At 40.3% G+C, this 12728-nt stretch overlaps 1 protein-coding gene and 1 pseudogene across 3 annotated transcripts in view; one reads left to right on the forward strand and one right to left on the reverse strand.

The window, feature by feature from the left end:
- The window catches only part of RORB (RAR related orphan receptor B), a 390566-nt gene that overhangs the window by 74158 nt on the left and 303680 nt on the right, over nucleotides 1-12728 (reverse strand). The window contains exon 1 of one of the 3 annotated variants that reach the window (XM_058695685.1): nucleotides 6371-6510. The exons of the other annotated variants lie outside the window; for them this stretch is intronic. Within the exon in view, the coding sequence (XP_058551668.1) occupies nucleotides 6371-6410 (40 nt within the window). The 5' untranslated portion in view covers nucleotides 6411-6510. Of the gene's footprint in view, nucleotides 1-6370; nucleotides 6511-12728 lie in introns of those variants that run through there. 3 annotated transcript variants of the gene reach the window in all.
- Nucleotides 1779-3685, forward strand: LOC131492062 (mediator of RNA polymerase II transcription subunit 6-like; annotated as a pseudogene).

Genomic DNA, 12728 nt, shown 5'->3' on the forward strand with positions numbered 1-12728 from the left:
CGTCTTACCCTAAGACCCAGCAACTGAATTGAAAACTGTCCACACAAAAACCTGCGCATTAATGTTGGTGGCAACTTTATTCATACTTGCCCCACAAACAAGACATCCTTTTTAAACATTTTAAAAATGTTTATTTATTTATTTAGAGAGGGAGAGAGAGAGAGAGAGAGTGCAAGTAGGGGAGGGGCAGAGAGAGGGGGAGAGAGACAGAATCCCCAGCAGGCACCAGCGCTGTCAGCATAGAGCCTGACGTGGGGCTCGATCCCACGAACCATCAGATCATGGCCCAAGCCGAAATCAAGAGTTGGACCCTTAAATGCCTGAGCCACCCAGGCGCCCCCCAAACAAGATGTCCTTTCACATGTGAGTGGATAAACCAACTGGGGGCATGCAGACAAGGACTATTATTCAGTGATTTAAAACAAAAAAAAAAAGGTGACCTATCAAACCATGAAAAATCATGGCAGAACCACATACGCATACTGGTAAGTGAAGAAGGCAGTCTGGACAGGTTATGCACTATATAATTCCAAGTCTATGACATTTTGGAGAAGACAAAATAGAGACAGTGAAACAAAAGTCATTTGGGGGATGGAGAGGACCATAAGTAGGTGAGGCAGAGAGAATTGTTGGGGGTGTGAAATTGTTCTGTATGATATGAAGATGGACACATGTCTATCTATTTGCTGAGACCCATAGAAAGACACAACACAGAGAGTGAACCTTAAAGTACCGACTGTAGTTAATAATGTATCAGGATTGGCTCCTCATTTGTAACAAATATATCACACTCATGCAAGGTATTAATAATAGAGGACAATTGTATGTGTGTGTGTGTGGGGGGGTGAGTAGATATATGGAACTGTACTCAATTATTCTGTAAATCTAGAAATACATTCAACATTCTATTAGTTATTTAAAATAATTCCACAAAAGCACTTCTTTTTTCGAGGTAGTGAGGATCATGTGAGATAGCCCAACCAACACAAGTAAGAGATACTTTAAAACAATTGTTGCAGCAAATATTTATTTGTTTCAGGCCACAAACACATGCACGTTCAAACTTCCATCTTTAAAATGAATACAGTGATTGGACAGCCCCACACAGGTCTAAATAATTTGAATACAGGGCAGACGCAGAGACTGCTAGATGCACACGGGGAAGAGATGTTGATTTTAACTGGGGGGAGCCTGGAAGGTTTGTGGATGAGGTGGTTTTTGAGCCACCTCTTAGACGGCGAGCAGGACTTCAAGTGGTAATTATGGAGGAAAACGGCACCCCTAAAATTGGTGACTAAAGATTGAAAGAGGAAAATTCAATGATGAGAATAAAATTCCAGATGAGGGATGTGAACTTATTTGGGGGGGGGGCTCGTTACTGGGGTTAAATGACAGTAAACAGTGGCAGAATGCTCTCAGAATTATCATACGACTATGCTTTCCATACGTACCACAGACAACAGGCTGAACTACAGGAAACTGTCACTTTTTTATGCAAGGAAACACTCAGCATTGGCAATTTTATATGGCTCAATGGAGTATTACTGTTCACTGTGCTCTAAGAGGTGGTTTATATACTACTTTCTTAATGTTTTATTTATTTTTGAAACAGAGAGACAGAGCATGAGCAGGGGAGGGGCAGAGAGAGGGAGACACAGAATGTGAAACAGGGTCCAGGCTCTGAGCTGTCAGCACAGAGCCTAACGTGGGGCTCGAACCCACGAACCGCGAGATCATGACCTGAGCTGAAGTCGGACACCCAACCGACTGAGCCACCCAGGTGCCCCATGTATACTACTTTATTTTCAAGAATACTTGGAAAGGCCAGTCAGCTGGGACATAGGTGATAAATATGAAAATAAAGACATTAAATTATATATCTGAAAATTCAAAGGTTGGAACAGGAACACTAAACACACACACACACACACACACACCACACACACCCCAAGAAAATCCCAAGTGACTCAAGTTCGGGATGGAAAGCACACAATACTACTTCTCATCTTCTTCATTGGTAGAAGCAGTAGAGACCATTCCTGAAGTTCTCAGCACCTGTTCAGAGAGTTCAAAACCAAGAAAAATCTTGTCTCTCTCTGCTTGGTGGAAAAGAAAGACTAAATCTCTTGAAATATGTTTAAAAAAAAGAGACAAGGCAGGAGCACGGGGAAAAGAACTAAGTTATATTGTAAAATGCAGTGATCAGAATCCAGTATCGATGCCTTTGCTCTGGAAAAGGGAGACCTTGTAAAATAAAAATGGCATGCCATCCTCTCATAAGATATTTGGGTGGATTACTGTCCCATATGAAGACAATGTCTACATATTATCAGAACGTTAGCACCATACTAACCTTTTCCCCCCTAAGGTAATAGTGTTATTTAACTGGCTCCTAATAGTCCTATAATTTGCTTGGATGACCAAAAACTAAACAGTGGTATTATTTGCCACCCTTTCATATTTATAAGCATATCTGTTTTTTTCATATTCTCTCAGCCACTGATGCAGAAAATGATTATATAAGCAAGCTTTAGAACGTAGATGAGATATTTACATCTGTTTTACGTGTCAGAGAGACAGAGGAGAGAGAGAGACAGAATGAAATGGAAAAGGAACAGTTACTTCAAAGACTTTCTTTGCCATCAGAGGGGTGGTTTAGGGAAAAATTTGTATGAAGAGACACTCCAAAAGGACATTAGGGAGTTTTCACTTATGAGAGGACACTCTGGACGACGCATAATGGCATCGGTGACAGTACTATAAGAACTCAGATTTTAGGCGAGCGCTTTTGGAATTATGGCAGCCGTGGATATCCAAGATAAGCTGCTGGGAATCTCTTGGGTTGACTGTTCCTGGATCCCCATTTTGAATGGTGGATATGTCCCGGATTACATTTCAGAAAGAAGTAATCCTTTCTATGACAGGACATGTAACAATGAAGTGGTCAAAATGCAGAGGCTTACATTAAATCAAATGGTTGGAGTGGAATACATCCTTCTGCACGCTCAAGAGCCCATTCTTTTTTGTCATTGACATTTATCATGTGACACATAATCATGTGACATTTATCTATGTCACACTGTCGATACTATCCTTCCCAGGTTATTGGTGGCACTTCAAAGATCGTGAAGAGCAAGATAAAGTCAAACCTAAAGCCAAAAGGAAAGAAGAACCAAGCTCTATTTTTCAGACACAACGTGTGGATGCTTTGCTCCTGGACCTCAGGCAGAAATTTCCACCCAAATTTGGGTAGCAAAAGTCTGGAGAAAAGCCTGTCCCAGTGGGTCAGACAAAGAAAGAGGCAGAACCTATACCAGAGACTATTAAATCTGAGGAAAAGGAGACCGCGAAGAACGTCCAACAGACAGCGAGCACGAAAGGCCCCCCGGAAAAACGAATGAGGCTTCAGTGAGTACTGGTCAGAGAGAAGCCTGCAAGACTCCTCTTGTCCATTATTGGCACCTCATTACCATGACAGGCTCTTGAACTTTAAAATTCTTTGTCACGACCCTTCCATTTGTATAGAATGTGCTTGTTCTTTAAGAAGGATGTAAGGATCCTCATGCTTTTGATATGACTATTTTGTATGTATCTTTTGTAACCTTTCTCCTACTAGACTTGAGCAGCCTCTTACTCAAATGTATACTGCTATATATACATCCAAAAACAAAATAAAAGTATTTGTATACATAAAAAAAAACACCTCAGATTTTAGGCACTCATGTTTTGGATCATCTGCAAGAGCTTCCATTTTATTTTTAAAGTTTATTTATTTATTTTGAGAAAGAGAGAGAGAAAGTGCACACGCAAGTGGGGGAGGGGCAGAGAGTGGGAGAGAGAGAGAGAGAGGGAGAGAAAGGGAGAGAGAGAGAATCCTGAGCAGGTTCCACACTGTCAGTGCAGGGTCCAATGCAGGGCTCGAACCCACGAACTGTGAGATCACGACCTGAGCCCAAACCAAGAGTCAGATGCTTAACCGACTGAGCTACCCAGGCGCCCCTGATTTTATTTTTAAAGCAGATAATGCTACAGGAGCAAAACATATGGCAGGTTTCTGCATTGAGAATTACATTATTATATCATTTCATGTTCTAGCAAAGGCATGTATAGGTTTAGTTCATCCTTACATAAATGGCCTTTTTCGAAAAATGAGGCACGTAGATTTTAAAGGAAGGTGTTCTCACCTTCAAGCAGCACCAGAAATTATTTCAGGGGTCAAATGATAACTCAGGATGTCACCCTCAATGCTCTGTCTTGTAATTTCACCCTGTGTGAAATATCACAAAGGTCCCGTATCAATGTAGGCAAAGGCTTAGCCACTCAACAAATGGAGAATTATGAGTGCACAGCTCCCTCGAAGACCAAAGTGTCTGTTCTGCTGATATTGCACACTTTCCCTAAAGAGATTACCAGCATAATCCTAAACATTATAGGACCCAAGCTATCTTATTTTTGAGCTCATCAGATCCAGCATGCTGCACGTAATCCGTCCCAGCTTTACTCAGTGTTTATGTAAGCTGGGGAAAGAATTGTAGGACCAACGGTAACCAAGTAGTAAGAACAAATACCGTCATTTTCAAAACACACTTTACCAAGTTTCTTTTTTTTTGCTACAAGCCGAAAATGCATAATCATTGTTTGACAGTGTATGGTAACATTTGCATGGAGATGTTTGTGGCTGTGTTTCCTATACATTAGTTTCTACCAAAGGCCCTTTGAGGCTACCCGTGGACTGAATTGGTAGGAAAAAGTAAAGTGTTTTTTTTTTTTTTTTGTCATTTCTTTAGAGGTTTGAGTTACTTCGGAGATACTTATTTTGGGGGGAAATAACGGAGGAAAAAGACTAGTGAAAATCAGAAACTGCTAAGCACAGTACTAAGTATTCTACGACAGTGACTTTACAAGAGCTGAGTTTTCAATTTAGGATATTCCTTTTGATTGCACTAAAATTTAAAAGGAAAGTAAAATATTTGTTTCTCTTTGCAATACGTAAACACACATTGGCTCATATAATTCGTTTAAAAAAAATGAGTTGTGTGTGTGTGCACATGCTCTTAAAATCAAAACCTGTTTTCTGTAATTTTATAACAGAGGGAAAATTCCTGTTTTTCCTTCCACCCCACCAAATCAGGAGAGAAAGGAACATTTATGTTTACCTGTCAGCCTCTGCTAATTGTAATTCAGACCCAAAGAGGATTAAGTGCATAGACGTTAATACGTCCAGTGTTATTAATTTCTAAACAACAATAGCAACAATAACCTGAGTAAATCTGTCAGTAGTGAGGATAAATAGTTGTTTAAAGACTCCATTGATGTCACAACTGCAATCTGCTGTTAATGGCTTATTTCACTGATACAGTCGTCAAATACATACATTGTGAAATCAGCGAATAATTGCATGGAAATAATATCCAATCTTGTCTAAAATTACAAGCAACGGGAGGCTCGAAGCATTGTGCAAAGATGTAATTCCGAGTTTATAAACATTTGGGGGAGTTTTAGTTTGATTAGTAACTTTTTTTGAATAATCGTTAGTTTTGTATTATTTGAACCTAACAATTATGTTAATTTACATTTTAATATTTTCAACTGTTGTTCATTGCTATTTAGTACTAGCCAAAAAATGGCAAAAAATCATACGTCATATTGCCCTGAAATATTTTTAGAACAAAGGCTCAAAACCTTTCTATGTTATGAGATAATGTGTGTTTAGGGAACTAGGTACTAATTTGTAAAAAATTTAGCAGAAAAACTCAAATAGGATTCACCTGATTGTTAATAATCATTCAACCAAATAGATTTTTTCTTTTCTTTTCTTTTCTTTTCTTTTCTTTTCTTTTCTTTTCTTTTCTTTTCTTTTCTTTTTTCTTTCTTTCTTTCTTTCTTTCTTTGTTTCTTTGTTTCTTTCTTTGTTTCTTTCTTTTTTGAAACTAGATCTTTTACATAGGAGGAACTGTGTGGTATAATATATTTATGAACTGAATATTTAACAAGTCAGAAAAGTGAAATGATCATAATAATGATAATGCCAATGACTAAAATCAGAGCTACAAAATTGTGACAAGGATGTTCATAGAGTTAACCTCAAGCTCGTGTAAGGTGGCTGGTGACTATCTGAATTCATTCTCAAAACTCATGCATTTGGTAATTCACTACAGGGTATGATGATACTTATAAATATGTTCTCCAGTGTAAAATAAAGCCTGAGTGGCTTATTTATTATATACATTTGCAAGTCAGAAAATATTTTATTGTTCCCACACCTAGACCTCAAATTATTTTGCTGAGAGCTTACAAACGCTTACTGTTTTACCTGAAGGATAGTTCATACAGCTAAGCGTCAGAAGAGAGAAGAAAACGGAAAACTCACCAGTGGCGTCAGCTTTAGTTTTGAGCTCGTTCTCACACATTTTGACGTTAGCAATTAAAAGTCTAACTGAGAAATATTGCACTTTTCCCTGGAGGTCTGACGGCTGCCCCAGTGTTACTCCACAACTAGAATCCCAACAGACTGCATTAATGAGATTAAATGAAAGAGGGAGTTAAAGGCATCAACTGTTCCATTTCATTAAGTAAGGGTGAAGGGCTGCCCAGGCAAGGAAGGCAGGAGGGAGGATATTGGCTTTTTCTTTTGATAGCACTTATTCACAAAAGAATGCAGCATTTGCTAAATCACAGTCAGCAGTTTAAAAACATTATCCAGCTGCCCCCCGGAATTGTATGGAAATATATTATTTATATATATTTATTCTGCGCTTAAATTCTTCTTTGTTCTCATCCCTTTGGAAACAGATCCAATAGGCATGTGCCATGTAAACAAGGGTCGTCTCTGTGACTATAAAAGTATAATGCAATTTTCCTTCAGAATTACTTTGCTCCAATGATTCTAGACCCTCTGTTGAGGTCCAGGGATGAAGGATGGTGTGAAGGTATTACCGTGGTCCTGTTCTTCTAAATGCTGGATCATAGTTGTCTATGGAGCAATGAATACAGCACGAGATTTTAGAAGAGCATATTAGAAAGAAAACACGCATGCCTTACCGCATGTCTGTGGCAACAGAGCCTGGGAACCCGGTCTGAGGACTTAACACTAGGTGGGTCACCAACCTCAACCCTGAGGTCTAAAGTGACTTCATTCTCCCAGCATGCCCCAGTGCTCCCACTTGTAAAATAAGAATGACAAAGTCACCTAGACAGAAATTTCTTGACCCTCAACCCTTGTCACCAGGAAGGATAAATACATTACTATGTAAAAATTGCGTTAACTTCCATAGAAAAGAGCATGATCTTTATGTGAGAGCAAAATGCTCCTGAGCAGCAGTGTTATTTAACCTTTGCTTAGAGTTACCAGATTGATTGAGTGATGAATCTCAAACCTTTCTCTTCACCTTTTTCTTTCCTACCATCTGGGACAGTTCTTATTTTCTTTTCACTAATCATTTGTCACAAATGGTTTCTTGATCTTCCCTACTATTCCTCTCTTCTCTTAAACATCTCTGTTTTTTCCTGGCCTGCACTAGAAACTGCTTTCCTTTTTTTTTTTTTTTTTAAAGTTTATTTATTTGAGAGAGAGAGCCAGGGAGGGGCAGAGGGAGAGAGGGGGAGAGAGAGAATCCCAAGCAGGTTCTACACTGTCCGTGTAGACCCCGATGTGGGGCGCTGTCTCACAAACCATAAGATCATAACCTGACCCAAAATCAAGAGTCAGACGCTTAGCCAACTGAGCCACTCAGGTGCCCCGAAACTGCTTTTCAAAGGGAAGTAAGGCAAGGAATGGTGAGGTGGTCAGAGGAGGCTGTGCAAACCCACTCGGTATTATTGTCAGCATAGTGGAGCTGAGCCCAGTGGTTCTCAGCTTCGGATGCCCATTGGAATAATCTGGAGAATTTAAAAATATTGATGTCCAGGGATTTCTCTCTTACCTTCTTCCATTGATTTGTTTCGTGTGGCCATCTGGAGTTTTTGAACAATTCCAAAGTGATTCTAATGGGCAGCCAGGTCTAAAGACCCCTGGAATGATTCTCAGAATCACCACAGACGCATGTCACATGTACCGATTCCTGACGCCCACCAGCCACTGAGCCAGAATCTTCTGAGGAGCCTTGGGGAGCTATTGTAGTAAGCACTCATGTATTGGCAATGATTAGATAAGTTTTGGGAAAACCTTGGACTTTGAATTAGGACATCTGGTTTTAAATTCTTGGGTAGGTTACTTAACGTTTTCTGTGCTTCCGTTTGCATATCTCTAAAATAAGATCACAACACCTACCTACAAGATCACTGACCACTCCAACCACCATGATTACCCTGGGACCCTATGTATCTACCACTCATTGGTCCTGGTATTCTTCATTAATCCTTCTCAGATGCTTACGTTTAACCTTGACTATAAGCTCCTTAGGGATAAGCACTCTCTGTGTTTCCCAGTGTCTAGCGTAGGGATTCAATAAATGTATGGAGCCCATCAGTGGGTGAGTATATGACTACTGATTGACTGCATCACTGGGGGATCATACACAAGTCTCACTGCTTCTCTGCTCCCACCATTTCCTTTACCTCAAGTTTCACTTTTCTGGCTATTGGATCTTTGGGGCTTACTGGCTTGCTGCTCCTTAGTGGAAATAAGAGAAGGTTAAGAAAAAAAAAATTTTGCCTCTTTGTGTTCTTTATTTAATCTTAATTTGTAATTGGTTCTTAGTGTAGGAACAAGGTTGGAAAAAATAACCTCTCTTGATTTCCTCTTTTCCCTTAATCTATGACTCTCCTTCCTCCCCTTTGTGAATCATCTAATTGCCTCTTTGAACTGTTGTCCCACTGGCTTAGGTCTTTCCTCTGTCCTGTTGGTGGATTGCTTTTTCTCTGGTTAGAAGTATTATCATTAGTTGACCTCTCCTCTTGGATGACTCTCCCTCGACCCCACTCTGCTGTAGGCAGAGGCTCTTATATACTTCTCACACCAGCGTGGTACTTCGACTGTCTCGGTATCACAAGTCATTAAGCTAGAGGGACAGAAAAGCTCTTAAAAAACAAACAAACAACAATTCCCCAAATTCAGGGAGGAACATGCGAGAAGAAGTTTCTTAAACAAAAGAAATGTCATAACAGAGAAATGGCTTGGGGCGCCTGGGTGGCTCAGTCGGTTGAGCGTCTGACTCTTGGTTTTGGCTCAGGTCATGATCTCATGGTTTGTAGTATTGAGCCCCGTGTCCGGTTCTGTGCTGTTGGATTGGGATTCTTTGCCTCCCTCTCTCTCTGCCCCTCCCCCACGCGCATGCACGCACTTTCTCTCTCTCCCAGAAGTAAACAAATAAACATTACAAAAAGAGAATGAAATAGCTTGATTTCATAGGAAACACTTCCTCTTTGGCGTCGGGGTTCTCAAAGTACAGGTCCCCAGACCAGCAGGGTCAGTAGCAGCACCTGGGAATTTGTTAGAAATGCGAATTCTTGGACCCACTCCAGACCTACGGAATCAGAAACTCTTGGGGGGGGGGGCGCGACAGGGGTGTCCAGGTACTTTCACAACCCTCCAGGTGGTTCTGAAGCACAGAGCCACTGGTTTACAGCATGGGTTTTTCAATCAGGAAGAGCTGGAGTTAATTCACAGCTCTGTCACATTCTGGTCGTGTGGTTTGGACAAGTTCTTTAATCTCCTGACACCTCAGTTCTATCATTTGTAAGATGGCCATTAGAACACCTACCTGATGGAAGTGTTGAAGAGTTTAAAGTGAGCTAATTCCTGTGAAGTACTCAGCACAGTCCTAAGCACAAAATAAGCACTCAGTTCCTCTGGGCCGTGACTCTGATATTACCTCAGTGGAGAGTAGAAAGTAGTTTGTACTTTAAAAACCTCCGCTCTCTGCTTTTACAAATGTCTCAAAACTTAGCTGCACGTTAAAATCACTTGGAGACCTTAAGAAAATATATCTGATTCCCAAGAGACTCACTGCAGATTAATTCAGTAAGAATTTCTGAAAGTGAGGCCAGGCATTTTTATTTTAATTTCACAGAGGATGACAAGATGATTCTGATATACAATGTAATATACTGTTGTTATATATTAAAATCAATATTAAAAGAGGTGTGAGATTAAATGCAGGTAAGAATGAATCATGAGGAAAGTCAGATGTCATATTCATTATTTCCATGATTTCACCCTAATTCTATGGTAGAGAAGTACAGGGAAATGCTAAAATGTAGGTTCTAGACCAGGGTTCCCCACCTTGCCGTTACTGACATTTTTAGGCTGGGCAATTCTTTTTTTCTGGGCAGCTTTTCTGTGAATTGTATTTATCTCTGGCCTCTATCTGTCTGTCCTCTAGATGCCAGTATCATTCCTCGGTTGTGACAACCAAAGCGACATCCAAGTATTGCCAAGCATCCCCTGGGGGGATGAAATAGTGACAACTCTGGTTCCAGAGTTTCCGTGTCTGGATACAAATCCAGGCTTTACTATGTAACAGCTGTATGATTAGAGCAAGCTACAACTCCTTTGTGCCTCAGTTTCCCTTCTTCTGAAATGGAGGTAATAATACTCCCCTCATAGAGTTGTGTTGTGCGTTCGAAAGATAAAAGAGAAAATGCATCTAAAGCCCTGAGAACAGCATCTAGAGCATGGTAGACGTTACAGACTGAATGTTTATGTCCCCTCAAACTCTGATGCTGAGATCCTGACTCCCAATGTGATGGTATTAAGAAGTGGGGACTTTGGGAAGGTCCCCACTCATGAGGTCATGAGGTAGAGCCCGCATGAATGGGATTAGTGCCTTTCTAAAAGGTCTCTGGAGAGCTCTCTTGCTCTCTTTTCACATTGTGAGGAGACAATGAGAAGTCAGCAGTCTGCAGCCTGAATGAGAGCTCTCACCAGACCCAACCACGCCAGCATCCTGATCTCAGACTTCCAGCCTCTAGAGCTGGGAGAAATTCGCTGTTTATGAGCCACCCAGTCTATAGTATTTTGCTATCATAGCTTGAATAGACTAAGATAGTACATATTTAGTAAATGTCAGCTATCATTTATGCATATGTGTGTGTAGATGTTATGTTATATATGTATATATAGCATATGTATGTGTTATATATGTATATATAGCATATATATATATATATATATATATATATATATCTCGATAGTCTTATTTTGATTCCAAAATACCGGGAGAACTCTTTTCCTAAAGTCTTTACATGCAAGTTGTGTATCCATTCATCAATTTATTCCCTGCGTAATGAATCAGAATGACTAAATACTCATATACGTCCTGGGGTCTGCAGCTGGTGTAGAAGACAGAGAGAAGAGTGAAAGCATATCAGAATCCGAGCGGGGTGGCTTCTATCCTTTTGGAACTACTCATTAAAAAAATTTTTTTTAATGTTTATTTACTTTTGAGAGAGAGAGAGAGAGAAAGACAGAGCATGAGTGGGGCAGGGGTAGAGAAAGAGGGAGACACTGCCTTGAGAAAGCAGGCTCCAGGCTCTGAGCTGTCAGCACAGATGTGGGGCTCGAATTCACAAACCATGAGATCATGACCTGAGCCAAAGTCGGACGCTTAACCGACTGAGCTACCGAGGCGCCCCAAGTAATTTTTTATTTGCATAAAAAATGCTGAATATTTTATAAAAGATTTTATTTTTTAGATCAGTATTAGGCTTACAATAAATTTGAAAGAAAGATTTTCCACACACCTACTGCTCACCAATGCGCATAACCTCCCCCATTATCAACATCCCTCACCAGAAAGGTACATTTTTTTTTTTTTTTTTAACAAGGATGAGCTTACAATGACACATCATAATCACCCAAAGTCCATAATTTACATTAGGGTTCACTCTTGGTGTTGTACATTCTATAGGTTTGGACAAATGTACAATGACTTGTATCTATAATAGCATACTGTCCTAATAGCATATAATTTCACTGTCCAAAAATCTTGTGTGTTCTGCCTATTCACCTTCCCCTGTCGCTTCCCCAAGCAACCACTGATCTTTTTATTATTTCCATTGTTTTGCTTTTAATATTTTTGATATTGATATTTTTGATAAATGGCTTAAATCCAAGCCATTTAGGAGTTGAGACCTGAACATTAGAAATGGCGGAAACCTAACTTCTTAACTGTGGTATTTGTTCACTTAGCAAATCCATGATTGTTGAATGCATCCGACATTTTGATAACTGAGTCAAATAGCTTCCCTTATGCATTCCAAGTATGTAACTGTACTTTGCAAGAGGGCCAAGAGATTTCCCTGGTCCTCATGTAGCATCTGTTTGGTTACGGTCAATGATGGGAGGTTCAGCACTTTGCAAGACATCCGGTTTCACTATTGCATTCTGCTGATCAATGATGATTTCCTAAAGCCCACATGTAGTATGCCCACAAGCCTTGCTGAAATGAAAATACGATGCCTCTGTTGTTCTGTTGGTCTTATCGTATTATAAAGTTATAAAAGCTCTATCAAGAAGTGCTTGGCAGGGGGTGCCTGGGTGGCTCAGTCTGCTGAGTGTCAGACTTCGGCTCAGGTCACGATCTCACTGTTCACAAGTTCGAGCCCCTCACAGGGCTCTGTGCTGACAGCTCAGAGCCTGGAGCCTGCTTTAGATTCTGTGTCTCCCTCTCTCTCTGCCCCTCCCCGACTCACGCTCTGTCTCTCTCACTCTCTCTCTCAAAAATATACATTAAAAGAAAAAAAGTGTTTGGGGTTAGTTTGCCATAACTTAATTTCTGGTGTCTCAA

Source organism: Neofelis nebulosa, chromosome 12 (genome assembly GCF_028018385.1).
Source record: "Neofelis nebulosa isolate mNeoNeb1 chromosome 12, mNeoNeb1.pri, whole genome shotgun sequence".
In the NCBI taxonomy this organism is placed as follows: Eukaryota; Metazoa; Chordata; class Mammalia; order Carnivora; family Felidae; genus Neofelis; species Neofelis nebulosa.